Genomic DNA, 12,684 nt, shown 5'->3' on the forward strand with positions numbered 1-12,684 from the left:
CACATAACAAGTGTGTTTATTCACACACTCAGGCCCCCCAAGCATCCAAAGAAGCCCACTTCCCCTCCTGTTGAGTATATTTAGAAACATGCAGTACCTGACATACTGTATTTGCTCCTTAGGGCTTCTGTATTCACACATCTTTATTTTAATGTCAACAAGGACTGTGCTCTCTCCCACTGACAAATGAGATGTGATCCTGGCCCTGCTGCTGACTAATATATGTTGAGTTACAGTCGATGAGTGCGATGGAGAATGGTCCAGGATGATCATCAAAATGTCAATAAACTTGTCCTCCCACATGGCTGATGTTGACACATAAATGATGGCACTTTTTTTCTGCTTGTCACAGGACGCTCTCTCTCTGATACCTCGCTGCTCATTTCGGTCCTTGCTTCACTAGACACTGAAACGACCTATCACAATGCTTTTGTGGTGTTAAAAGTTGATGGTATGCATTTTGAACAGTGCCAACAAAAAGCAGACTAAAAATGAAAAGAACATTTCAGCTTTGCTCGAACTTCAACTGTCTCAAGCACATGTAATGGCTTAGCACACAAACACACAGCCCAGTTTGTAACGGAGCATAGCTAATTAACCCCTCGACACTTACCATCCTGAATATCGTGAAAAATCTGCCACTGTATTTTGAATGCTATTGGCTCATTCTGAAACAAGCCTGACAAACTGCACATCAAACACTTCAAACAGACACCAATACCCACAGCAACAATACTCCAGGTTTTTACATAACTGTAAGTGTGCGTACATAGCAAAACAGTATTTTCTGTCATTTATAGGGGCACATACTTATCATATCACCATTTGCTGTACACTATTTTTGCCCTAAGCAAAATGCCTTCAAGTTTTCCCTCTTTTTCAGTAAAAAAAAAAAAAAAAAAAAGAGGGGGAATGTTAAGAAGCCAAAAATGTAGAGGCAAGAAATGTGTTCATTTTTGGGCTTTTTTCTTCAAAGGAAAAAAACAGATCTGCAGGTTTTTAATTTTCCTCTTTCAGATTTTTCTCCTTCAATCGAATTTCAAAGAATGCATACAGCTGTGCACTACTCTTCCTACTTCCTTTCTCCCTGTATCTCTCAAGTGCACAAACAACAGCGTCACTTGATTCGCTCTGTCATGGAATGCAGAACATCAAAGTGATGTTGAGACCCCGTGCTACAGACAGTTGGGTTCTTGTCAAGTCCTATAACATCGCTCATGTAGAGACGTGATCATCTCTTGTAGGATTATAGGGAAGTGGATGGGGTCACATCCAACAAGCAGCTCCACTGGAAGTAGACATAAAATGGGTCAGTAAGTCTCTCTCTTGGCTTTGACCAACAGCTCCATAATCCTTTGATTTAACTGCGGCTCCGTGCACATTTTCCTTCTTGCATATAGGAGCCCATAAAAAGACATTCTTTTGTCGCGTCTTGTCAGATGATTAAATTGATTTAAGTGAGGTATTCTCAGAGAAAACTCACAATGCACTCATTTCTATGGACAGTTCATTCAAGCCAAGCTCTGATATGTGGCCTCAAACCACTGAGTAAGCATCTTTATAGCTTATTTTTTACCAAAAAACAGTATGAACAAACAGACTCGATGGGACACAGGTGAGCTTTGGAAACATTTTATCTATCCCGTGTTGCTAAATCACCACTGTAAAAGCCCCCAGTGCTGCACTTAACACCCACACCAACCAAGACCTCCTCTTTAATTGTTCAAATGTCAATACATTTGCATACAGTTTCAATCTTTGCTGCAGCCTCAAATTATACATTTGCAAGTGGGGATCGTAAGAAAGAAAATGACCCAATTTGTTTAAAATTATAAGGTGCGGTTCGATGTCGCGACTTGCCAATTAGCTCACAAAACTCTGCATGTGGTCACAACAATGTAGTTGTGTGTTGTGAAAAGTGCTTCACATTGCAAAAATGCTCAGCTGTTACAGATGCATGTGACTCATGTGCATTAGCAGTCGCCCTAGAGAGCTTACCTCTTACAGTCTGATGAATATACATCTTTCTAATAAGCACCACCATGATTCATTCCTGTCTTCTGCGGCGCTTCCATAGAGGTCAACTTGTGCCTGGCAACATTTAGAGAGAAAACAAGGAGAGCCAGAAAGAGAGATGGATACTTTCAAAGTCCACATTAAGCTTTCACAGCTGTCCGCCGTGCTCAGGTAAAATGGCTTCTTTCTCCTACATGCTCACCAGTGGTAGGAGCCGGTATCAGGGTGTGTTAAAAATGGCCAATTTGTTTGTTTGCCTGAACAACAATCCTCCCTCTCCCCGGCCCCCTGTCAGCTGCCCAAGTGGACACAGCGATGTGAAAGGAGAGGATATTGATGTGGAAAATCACCCTTTTTGGTTTTGTTTTCTTGTCCTCCTGTCATTCTCCATCCCATTCTCCCCTTCTCATTGTCACCTCCATCTTATTGTTTCTCTCTTTCATTATCTCTCGATTGCGTTCAGTTTTGCGGTTTCTGTCTGTCTTTCTCCTTTTACTCGCCCTCTTTGTCTTATATTTGTTTACGCTCTTTTTACCTGCAGACACCTATTTGTCTTCAAGTCCTCCTCCTCCTCCGTGATTGCTCATGAGCAGAGCCTTACATCGGGATGTTTGCGTTTCTTTGCAAGCATGCATCTGTTTGATTTCCCTCCTGAAGTCCGGCGAAAGCCTCGGTCAGTCTGCTCAAATAATTCCTAGTGAGAGCAGTGCACACTAAATGACAGGATTTAAGTAAATCCTTAGCTCTGCCTCCGGGAAACTGTACACACGCAAAAGGAAAAAGATAATGAAGATGAAGATCAGGGATCACACGCTGTTCACTTTTTCATATCAGAAGTAATTGTTTTTTGGAACAGCTTTATGGGTAACAAAGTTTTCATTTAAGGGATTTGAAATGATGATTTGGGTTTTGTTTTTTTTAGCATGACCTTAATTTTCTCTTAGTTTAAATTTCATCTACTTTGAATTGATCCAGACGTCTTGACAAGTGGAGTGTCCTCAACCACCTATATGAGTGGAAGTCCTTCCCTGTTGACCTGATCTCCTGTTGGCTCCTGTCAGGATCACACTAACTCTGACTGACTGCTCAAGCAAAGACTGCCAAGACCAGACCAAATCAAACACCTCTCTGTACAGTCTGCAGCAATATTTCAGAATCTGTGTAAAAATCCCCCAAGGTGAGCTGAGGCCTGCATGCTTGTATCATAGTTGGGACAGCTTAAATCAGCAAGTTGCTTATTTTATTATTAACAATCCTTAAACCTCAGAATTTCTCGCTCACTGGTGTTTTGAACTGTGTAAGCTCAGAGGATATTTTACTAGTAAGGCACCATTGGGGTGTGTATCTTTAGTTAAAGGTCTCCTTCTTTACTATTGGACTATAAGACCACCCTATATGCCAGCTTCAATCCTTTATTCCCCCCATGTAGCTTTTTAAAAAACGTTTAGTTATTGTATTTACATCACGGCCGCTGGTCTCATTCTTGGTTACGATATCGGGGTGAATTTAACTGGGCTGATAAAAAGGAGAAATTCTGCTATGGGGATTTATAGTCTTGTTCACAGTGTCTCTGATTCTACGTTGTGGGATAATACCTAAACCCCCCAGTGTAGGGTGGCAATAAAAGCTATTCGGCACATGAGGTCAGTGGGTCACCTGTTCCCTCTGAAATCGGATCATGATCTTTTGCTGCTCCTTCAGTGCCAAACATCGTAAAGACATCCGGGCCAGTTGCTACAAGATAAGGAAGACCGCCTTCACTTCTTATCCGAAAACACACCTCAACATATTGTTTTCTCACACCCCCAACCTGCTAGTTATCACTTGCTTTGCAACGTCTCACCCGCTGATGTTAAACTACTGTACACAGTGCGGCCAAATGATCTCCACTGACAGCTTACAAGTATGTGGGCAACAGCAAACCCGAGGTTATGATTTAGAGCGTCACAAAGAGTTGTTTTACATAAAAGGGGTGGGGGGGGGGTGATTATGGTTACACTGAGTCCTATAGCCGAGGGGATCCACAGTCTCTTGTTTGATTACAGTCTTGACTGTGAGACAGGGCGTATTAAAAGAATTATTACTCAGACATCACAATAGTCCCCCCATCACTAACTGACACACGCCTTTGAGGAGATTTATTTCACACAGGCCCGATTATTGTGTCTTTGGGAGTCTGTGTTTCTCTGCGCCGATGTGGGTTTACATGGGTTTGTGTGTTGCAGAACTTGTGCACACATGCTTGTGAATGTGTATCCGTTCACAAGTGTGTATGTCCACCCCAAAATAGACACCCTCCTGTGTGCAAGGCGTTACATGCCAGTCTGCTCAGCACACTTAGAGTTAATGCTTTAAATTTGAGGCACGTACAGTACAAAAAGCTGCAGGGAGGAGAAAAAAAAAAAAGAAGAAGCAGGCGTTAGTCTGGCAGCTGCTATGTTGCTTCTCTATACTTTGGTGTCATTTTGTGTATACGCACATGTGTTTATACGCATGTATAACAGGCTCGCCTGTGTCCTTATGAATCAATGCATCTGTTCTGTTGGAAATAGACATATTGGAGACAGCAGTAAATAACATAATCCAACTATTAGGTTTTGTTCCTTAAGACATGGATGTGTACAGTACACACCTCACAAGGACATGACTCGTGGGAAATTATATGAATTTCCACTCAGCTTTCTTCATATTTACTGCTGATACACAAGCAATCATACGCCGTGTTCCCCTCCATAGCGACAAATGCAGCGGAGAGCGAAAGACGTGTAATCCAATTTCCTTTGTGTATTATTGTTATTATTGGTAGATATCGAGATGCATCACAAACATGTTATAAATCATCACGCCATTTCATACTCAAGAGCAGCTCCATTTCCATATGAACTTAGATGCAAGGCTGCATCCAGAAATGATTGAGTGAAATGCTATGTTTGAAACGGAGGCATTTCAGCAGCATTAGCACAGAGAATTATTTCCACATTTTTTTCACAGTGCAACTCCTTATTTCAATTAACCTGTGCTCTGTGTCGAATGACATAAAAGCAGAGGGGGTATTCATTTATTTCCTATCCACCAGATTATCTTGGTGCCTTCACAAAGCCCAAACATGGCCCTCTTTTTGATGGCAGGAACAGACCTTGTATTGTTTGAGGTTTCATTGGCTTGTTAACTTTTGCTATTTCTTTTAGGATGTAATTACCACCAAGGGGAGATGTTTCAGTGTACAACAGACACAAGTCTTTTACCTTAACACAAAGTAAGTCTCCCACAAAAATGTGAAGAAAGAGGTAAACGTTTCTAAGCGGGCTCATTTCACATCAGCATGAGCTTCTTCTATGAGAGAGCAGGAGATACAGGAGGGGGTGAGTGAGATTTAGTAACTCGTTCAACTTTATATGGGGCAAATTAGCTAAAACAAGTGCTAACTGTGTGCTCTCTTACCATTTTCCCAGTACGCATAAGATAAACAGCACCTGATAACGGGTATGAAACATTATCCTGATGAACAACCATGCGGAGCCTACTGAAAGTGAGGCCATTAAACATAATATAAAAGATACACACGCTGTCGGTTTTCATTTGTCACCTCGGCATGAATACCGAGTCCTGGTAAAGTCTAATCTGAGCTCTGTGAGTGTGTATGTCTGTGTGTGTTTGTGAGCGTGGGTGTTATGTGTGTGTGTGTGTGTGTGTGTGTGTGTGTGTGTGTGTGTGTGTGTGTGTGTGTGTGTGTGTGTGTGTTCCTGAGTGCTTACATGTATGCATATGCTCTGACAGCACTCGACAAGCATTGCTCCTCTCCTGGATTCCCTTCTCATTGTCTGTCATCAATCCCAGACCTGTAACCCCAGTGGTAATAACAGACCCACTGAGATACATTCAAGTGCAACAATGTGTGGGTGTTGAATCACACAAAAGAGGTTATGAATAAGTCTGTCCTGACTATTGGCAGTGCTTTGGAGAATATCATTCCATGCACTCACACTCTATGACAGCTAATTGAAGCCTCCCCTTGGGCTGAGTGCAGCAGAGACATAATAATCAAGGATCCTGTCCTGATTTCGCTATATAGCCCAAACGTGGGATTTGCTTCTTCTGTCATAATCAAAGGAATATTGCACTGGGAAAGTATTCAGTAGTGTCAGATGATGATTACCACAGCAGAAAACAGAAGTATCTGGTCCATGTTACGAATCAAAAGAAAGACATGGAGAAAGGCGTCTGCAGCACCAACCAACAGATCAATACCTATCCCTCAGTCTCTACTTATAAATGTATCCACTTAGACATCTTTGTGAAGAAGTGACTACCTGAGAGGAGTGTCCATTTTAATACTTGTGGGTTAATTCCGCCTAGCTTTCATTGGATTGAATTAGACCAAGCCATGGCATAAAGGTAATAAGATTATTGTGTTGCTGGCAGGATTACGGGCCGACACGCTATGTACACAGGAACAGCAGTGGTCAAAGAGGCGGCATTGTTTATGCACGGATCTCTCTGGGAAGTATAGCCTACATTCACATTAGCCTTTGTTTCACACAGGAAAGAGGATTAGTTTGCATCATAAACATGACATGAACCTGCCCCCCCCCCACCCACAACAGGATTATTTTAGCCCTTTCATATAATATGGCCTCATATTATTACTCATTAATGAATCTCTTTAAAGTACAGCTGCATTTATATGATGGTGCACACTCAGAATAGCAATATCTAGCAATACCAGCACAGCTTGTTTTGTTTTGTTTTGTTTTTTTCTCATGCAATGCAGACATTTTCAAATCCACCACACAGCTCTTCTCCAAAGCCATGCAATTTGCAATGGGGGAATTCCTGTCAAATGAAAAGCTTCTGGTGGGTCAAACCCATCAGTTATTAATTGAGTTTTACTTACATTATCTCACCAGTTTCTCCATTGATAGCAGGTGGGAACAAAATATGAAAAAAAAAAATAATAATAATAAAAAAAAACAACCTCCAAAGAGATTTAATTGTACATGTTGTAACTGGAGCATTGAGATCAACTTCCCAGCCAGCTATGACAAGCAACCCTGTTGAACGAGGGATGTTGACAAGATACAGTTGTTAGCTGACATGCTAAAGGAATGTGTTTGGATTACACAGATGCCTCTGTGATTTATTGGCTGTAGTCGTGAGCCCTTTATCTTAAATCATGCTGCTTTACAGCGATTCATTTTCATTTGATTTCTGTCTGGATTCGAAACCCACCCACCCACCCATGGAGACCGGGATGTTATCGTTATCATCTTTCATACTTTGGAAATGAGACACTTTTAAAGGGCCCCACAGTTTCTTGGGAACGTTGTGGAAGTCCGCCAAGCAACTTGGAGCCCAGATGTTTAAAAATAAACAATCCTAATAATTTATACACTTTGTGAACGCACTTTCATTTCAACAGTACATGCTGTAGTGTGTATACTTAACCAGAAATTTGCATCGCTACATCTTTTTGGTGACAATTGCTTTCACCTCTGAGTCTTCTCAGTGAGTCATGAAAAAACAAGGGTTATAGCAATGAAAGGGTATTGGTGCAGAATAGAGACAGGCATTTCTCCCAGCCAGCTAAATGCTAGTGCTGAAAGGACACTAAGCACAGGTTGTCTCTCAACCGCTGTGACAGGCTGTGCAGCCGAGAATTTCACTGTGTTGAGTAAAAGGATACAGGTAGAGGAGGAGGGAGAGGAGAGGAGAAGAGGAGGAGGAGGCTGAGGTGAAGCCAGCCAGTCAAATCTGCCTTCAGCTCAGTGTCAAGACAGCCAGTCAGCTGTGTACACCTTCGTGCTTGTGTGTGTGTGTGTGCATGCGTTTGTGCATTCTTAGTTCTCTCGCCCCCAACAGGAGGGAGCACACAGAGTCATCTCCTCTGGTAAATAGAGCCTAATTCACCACAGGTAGCAGCCAGCCTCAAAGGCGATTTCCCTTCAGCTCAACTGTGCTGAAGCCTCTCATCCACACCGTGGGGCCCATGGTGATAGTAGCAGTGGTGTGTGTTGGGTAGGGTTGGGGGTTGCTATCAGCCAGACCCATTATCCAATGGAGGCAATAGATATGGAGGTGTTGCTGCCTGGAGTCTGGCTGCCTCTCCTCCAATCCACCGGAAGACAGAAACTGTCTTCTCCTTCTCCAGTGTGGCCCCATTGTTTCTGAATTTTCCTGTCATCATCCTCTAAGTGTGCCCATATTTTCCACCATCCCCCTCCACTGTCTTTGTTTCCCGTTTCCTGCGTCTACCCCTCACTCCCTCCTCTCTTTGACTTTCTGTTTCCTTCTCTCTCTTTCTGGTCCATGTTTTCACTACTGGTTGTAGCGCTAAGAACGACTGCTCAAGTCAAGCAGTGTAACAGCACCTCTTCACATTCTCTGCATGCTCTACAGGCAGCCTAATGGAGGAAATCAAAGTACTCAAATGCGATTAGATTCAGTATGCACATTGCATTCCAATCAGAGCTCCTTTGATTGATATAGCTTATCCTTTTGAATTCAGCCAACAAATATTTTTTTGAGATTGGTTATGCTTTGTTTTTGCACTTGGTGGTGTGGAGGAGATTTATATCAAATAGTTAGTGTTTATCAACATTTCATCTATGCAACTCCCTTATGTTCGACTTTTATGAAATGTAATTATAGTGTTACTTATACTCCTCTTGTGAATCACATGAAAAATGTCTTCATAGTTTTCCCTCAGTGGCTCATGTTAAATGTAAGGACTGCACTATTTTCTCTTTTCCCAGGTCTGAAATTTATTGTTTTTGCCTGGGGCATTGCATGAATTACTGCACACCTGCTTTATCAGCGTATGAGTTGTATAGGGAGAAACAACTGTGGCTACACATACTGGTTCTGTGTTGCTCCAGTGAAATTTAATCAGCCATGCCACAAAATCTCCCAGGCAAGAATGATTGCCAGGCAGGAGGATGTTACTGTAATTATTGTCTTGTTCGCTTCAGACTGAGTGCCTTGGATAAGCCATAGTCAACGAGAAAGCAAATACGCTTGTTGCACAAAGCACTTAGCAGCAATTTACACAACAGGGTACTTGGATTTATAAGCATTACAGTGTTGAACATGTTGAGGAAAAAAAAACAGTGGAATGTTACTTACAGGGGGCACTGCTAAGGTTTTGTGGTACATGACAACATCTGCCCAGCAGAAGGTCAAGCTTTGAAAACCTGCCAGTGTTCTTAGGAAGTACTTGATATACTTCACATTATGCCCACCAGGGGTGCCACACTAATGAACTGACCTCAAACTGCAACCACTATCATTTGGTTAGTATTTTTCATTCACCGCGCTGCAACGTGTTTCCATAAGACTGACAAATATGTGTCCCAGTGAGAATCAAACCTCATAAGTCATGGAAGTGTTTGTTTTTTCCCTTCTGGGCTGCAAACATCACAAAACAGTGCTCCACTCAAACATAATACCTCTTTACTCTGTGTCTCTCTCTGCAGCACCGCCACTGTCAGAAGTCACCACGTCCCTTCAGCCTCAGAGAACTACAACCACCACTACAACAACCACAGTGCACTGGGGTGTGGCCAATACCACCACCACAACAGGGCCCAAGGAGGGCAGCAGGGGAGCGGCCAAGCCACCTCCTGTGATTCCACAGACTACCTCCCCTCCACCCCTGGAGTCCTTCCCTTTACCTGAGCGCTTCTGCAAGGCCACTGAGAAAAGAGACATAACGTGGCCTCAGACCCAGAGGGGCATGCTGGTGGAGCGACCTTGTCCAAAGGGAACACGAGGTAAACAGAGCTCGCTTTCACCTCAGGGCCGTGTGCATGCTGTGTTCTGTATGACCTCCAGCACGTGGAGTTTGTTAGATCTGTCTGATACTTTTGAATACAGGGATCTTTTTTTTTTTTCTTTTCTTTTTTTTTTTTTATCCATAAAGGGCATCAGTTTAAGTAGGTGTTTTAGGGAATCAAGGATAATTTTAGCTGTCATTCAGTGTCGAAACATGATTAAGCAATCTGTAACGGCAGAGGAGCGGGCTCCGTTGTTTCTCCCGGGGCTTGCGTGCAGACGTGCATTCCTCATTTGATTGTGTGTGAAATTGTGTTAGTACTCTCAGAGTTCATCAGACAAGGGGCTAATCAGGGAAAAAACGGCACTTTTGTACCGAAAAAGACATCAGTTGATGAAAATATGTTCAGTAAATTCTTCACAACGTTCTTACAAAGCGAAAAAAATCCGACAACTGTCTGAGCTGATGTTTCTATGTGCATGCACTTCTTCTATGTTATATAAATGATGAACTTGCTCATGTACATTTTCCTCCTTTGATCTCTATTCGTGTCCTTTGTTTTCCTGTGAACTCCTTTTTGGGAAACTCAATTTAATTTGACTTGATTTAACTTGACTATTCTCTTCTTGTTTTCCCTGTTAGGCACAGCGTCTTATTTATGTGTCCTTTCCACTGGGGACTGGCACCCGAAGGGCCCTGATCTCAGCAACTGTACCTCCCACTGGGTCAACCAAGTAGCCCAGAAGGTTTGTATGAGCTGTGCCTGACTGTTTTCCTCCTAATTCGAATGTGTGTCTCGAAAACATTGAAAGGGGGTGGACAAAGTAATGGAAAGACATACTTGTGAGGGACTTAAATAAAACTGCAGCAAATCTGGGTCAGATTATCTTGAAAGCAGCATTTCTCTGCTCTGACAGAGCAGGACTGATGTGTCCTGTGTGTTTTCAGAGGACAACTGAAAAGACTGCAAGCATCTGTATTCAAATTACAGGTACATCAGTCAAATGCAAAATTATATTTAAAGGAAAATTATGACACAAACTACATAAAAGTGAAAACCAGAAATATGTATGAAAGGCATATGCTGCATACAGGAGCAGAATACTAATGCTATTACAAAATGATTAATGTGACCCAACTTTGTAGAGGTGGTTATAATTTTCTTCAGGTTGAATAACTTTGATAAGAAATGGTAATATTTTCTACTGTCTGTATAATGTGTGCCATAGTTCTAACAGCTGATATTGCAAAGAGGTCTATTTGGGTTGTTTTCTGTTACTTCCCACATAGTAAAACACTGCTACCACAGCACTGTCTCCTGCGTGCCGAAAACATTAGACCTCCTTCTCATAAGAGGGATTTCAAGGACTCATTCAAGTGTGATTTGACGTTAGAAACAGGGCTGTAAAGATCCCCGCAAGTCTGTCGTCTTGTATTCTCGTGAACATTATTCACTCTCTTCCCCCCGCAGATCCGCAGCGGTGAAAATGCAGCTAACTTGGCCAACGAGTTAGCCAAGCACACCAAAGGCCCCATCTTTGCCGGGGATGTCAGCTCCTCGGTGCGCCTGATGGAGCAGCTGGTGGACATCCTGGATGCACAGCTGCAGGAGCTCAGACCCAGCGAGAAGGATTCGGCAGGACGGAGTTTCAATAAGGTAGCCACATCCACCAAAAAAGAAAACGAACATCAACAACAACAAAAAAACCGCACCATATAAAGGAACATATTAACTCCATTTTCTCATCAATTTGCTGTTGTTTAATAGAGAGTTTACAGTCAGAGTTTACTGACAAGTTAATAGTTGTTTTTTGTTTATAAAATTGCAGAATTTCATTTTCTCCCTCAAATTAAGTCAGTAGTCTGCCTTTCTGTCTCATTCATTTCAAGTTCAGGCAGGCAGGAAGACAGACAAAACCAAAACAGAAAAGCAGTTATAATATTTTAAACTCTGACAAAAGGCAGATATTTGACAGTAGTTGTAGATTTATTGTGATGGCGTCGATATGGCTGTACTAATCGTAATATATGTGTCAGGTGAGTGTAAACAGAAAATAGAGCATGTCATGATTATAAGCCAGAGAGCTGTTACTCTTAGACCTGCAGGTAAACATGTCAGTGGCACTCGAGACTCACCGGTAGCACACCAGGCGATGGAGAGTGGCTCATTCTGTCATGAATTCGTTAGTTCTCGGACGTGCCTTGTTTCTACAGATCCTTTACTCAAACTCATGAACTTGTGCAAATTACATGTCTCAATTTTTTATCTGTTCTTTTTTTTTTCTTTTCTAATAAAAAAAGCTTCAAAAACGAGAAAGGACATGCAGGGCATACATGAAGGTACTGAAGCAATGCTTCTGCCCACTCTGCTTGCTGCTGTCCCCTCTATTCCTGTACTACTGTATATGCCCTCGCCCAAGTTCAGCAGCATGTACCCTCTGCACTGTCATGTACTCCCTCCTCCCTGTGCTTCCTGCTTTTTTGAGTAATTGCTTTACACACAGCCACAATCGTACTCAAAGTGCTTTCTAAGTCACAGAGAAGTCATCTCCATTCACCGAGGTGGCTTCTTTTCGTCGATGTGTATGTCTGTGTGTTTTTTTTCTCCCCTCTATGCGTTGACAGCTATGGTGTATTTTTGTTATTCATTTCGTTTTTTCCCCTATTGTATGTTTATTGTGTTTACTCGAGGTTGCACGCCTGGATGCAAAGCACCACAATTCAAGCAAACATCCTGTACTTACATCCATCTCATTATTCATTTAAGGAGTCACTGCTCTGTTACAGGTTTTTGCTCTTTCTTATGGGAGCGCACTTCACTATACAATGAATTCACTTGTTCACATGTGATTTATTAAAACCTTTTTTTTTATTTCCAAGGACCATCACCTGACCTT

The 12,684-nt window shown here is 42.2% G+C and overlaps 1 protein-coding gene across 33 annotated transcripts in view; it reads left to right on the forward strand.

Moving 5' to 3' along the window:
• Positions 1-12,684, forward strand: part of adgrl2a (adhesion G protein-coupled receptor L2a) — a 96,661-nt gene that overhangs the window by 61,406 nt on the left and 22,571 nt on the right. For 24 of the 33 annotated variants that reach the window (XM_069153510.1, XM_069153512.1, XM_069153513.1 and 21 more), the window contains 4 exons: positions 9,489-9,785; positions 10,430-10,533; positions 11,259-11,444; positions 12,089-12,127. In XM_069153510.1, the coding sequence (XP_069009611.1) occupies positions 9,489-9,785; positions 10,430-10,533; positions 11,259-11,444; positions 12,089-12,127 (626 nt within the window). The remainder of the gene's footprint in view (positions 1-9,488; positions 9,786-10,429; positions 10,534-11,258; positions 11,445-12,088; positions 12,128-12,684) is intronic. The other 9 variants (XM_069153488.1, XM_069153515.1, XM_069153516.1 and 6 more) reach the window with 1 other exon arrangement.

Source organism: Embiotoca jacksoni, unplaced genomic scaffold (assembly GCF_022577435.1).
Source record: "Embiotoca jacksoni isolate LCO1_2020_lvr unplaced genomic scaffold, fEmbJac1.0.p SCAF_19, whole genome shotgun sequence".
NCBI lineage: Eukaryota > Metazoa > Chordata > Actinopteri > Embiotocidae > Embiotoca > Embiotoca jacksoni.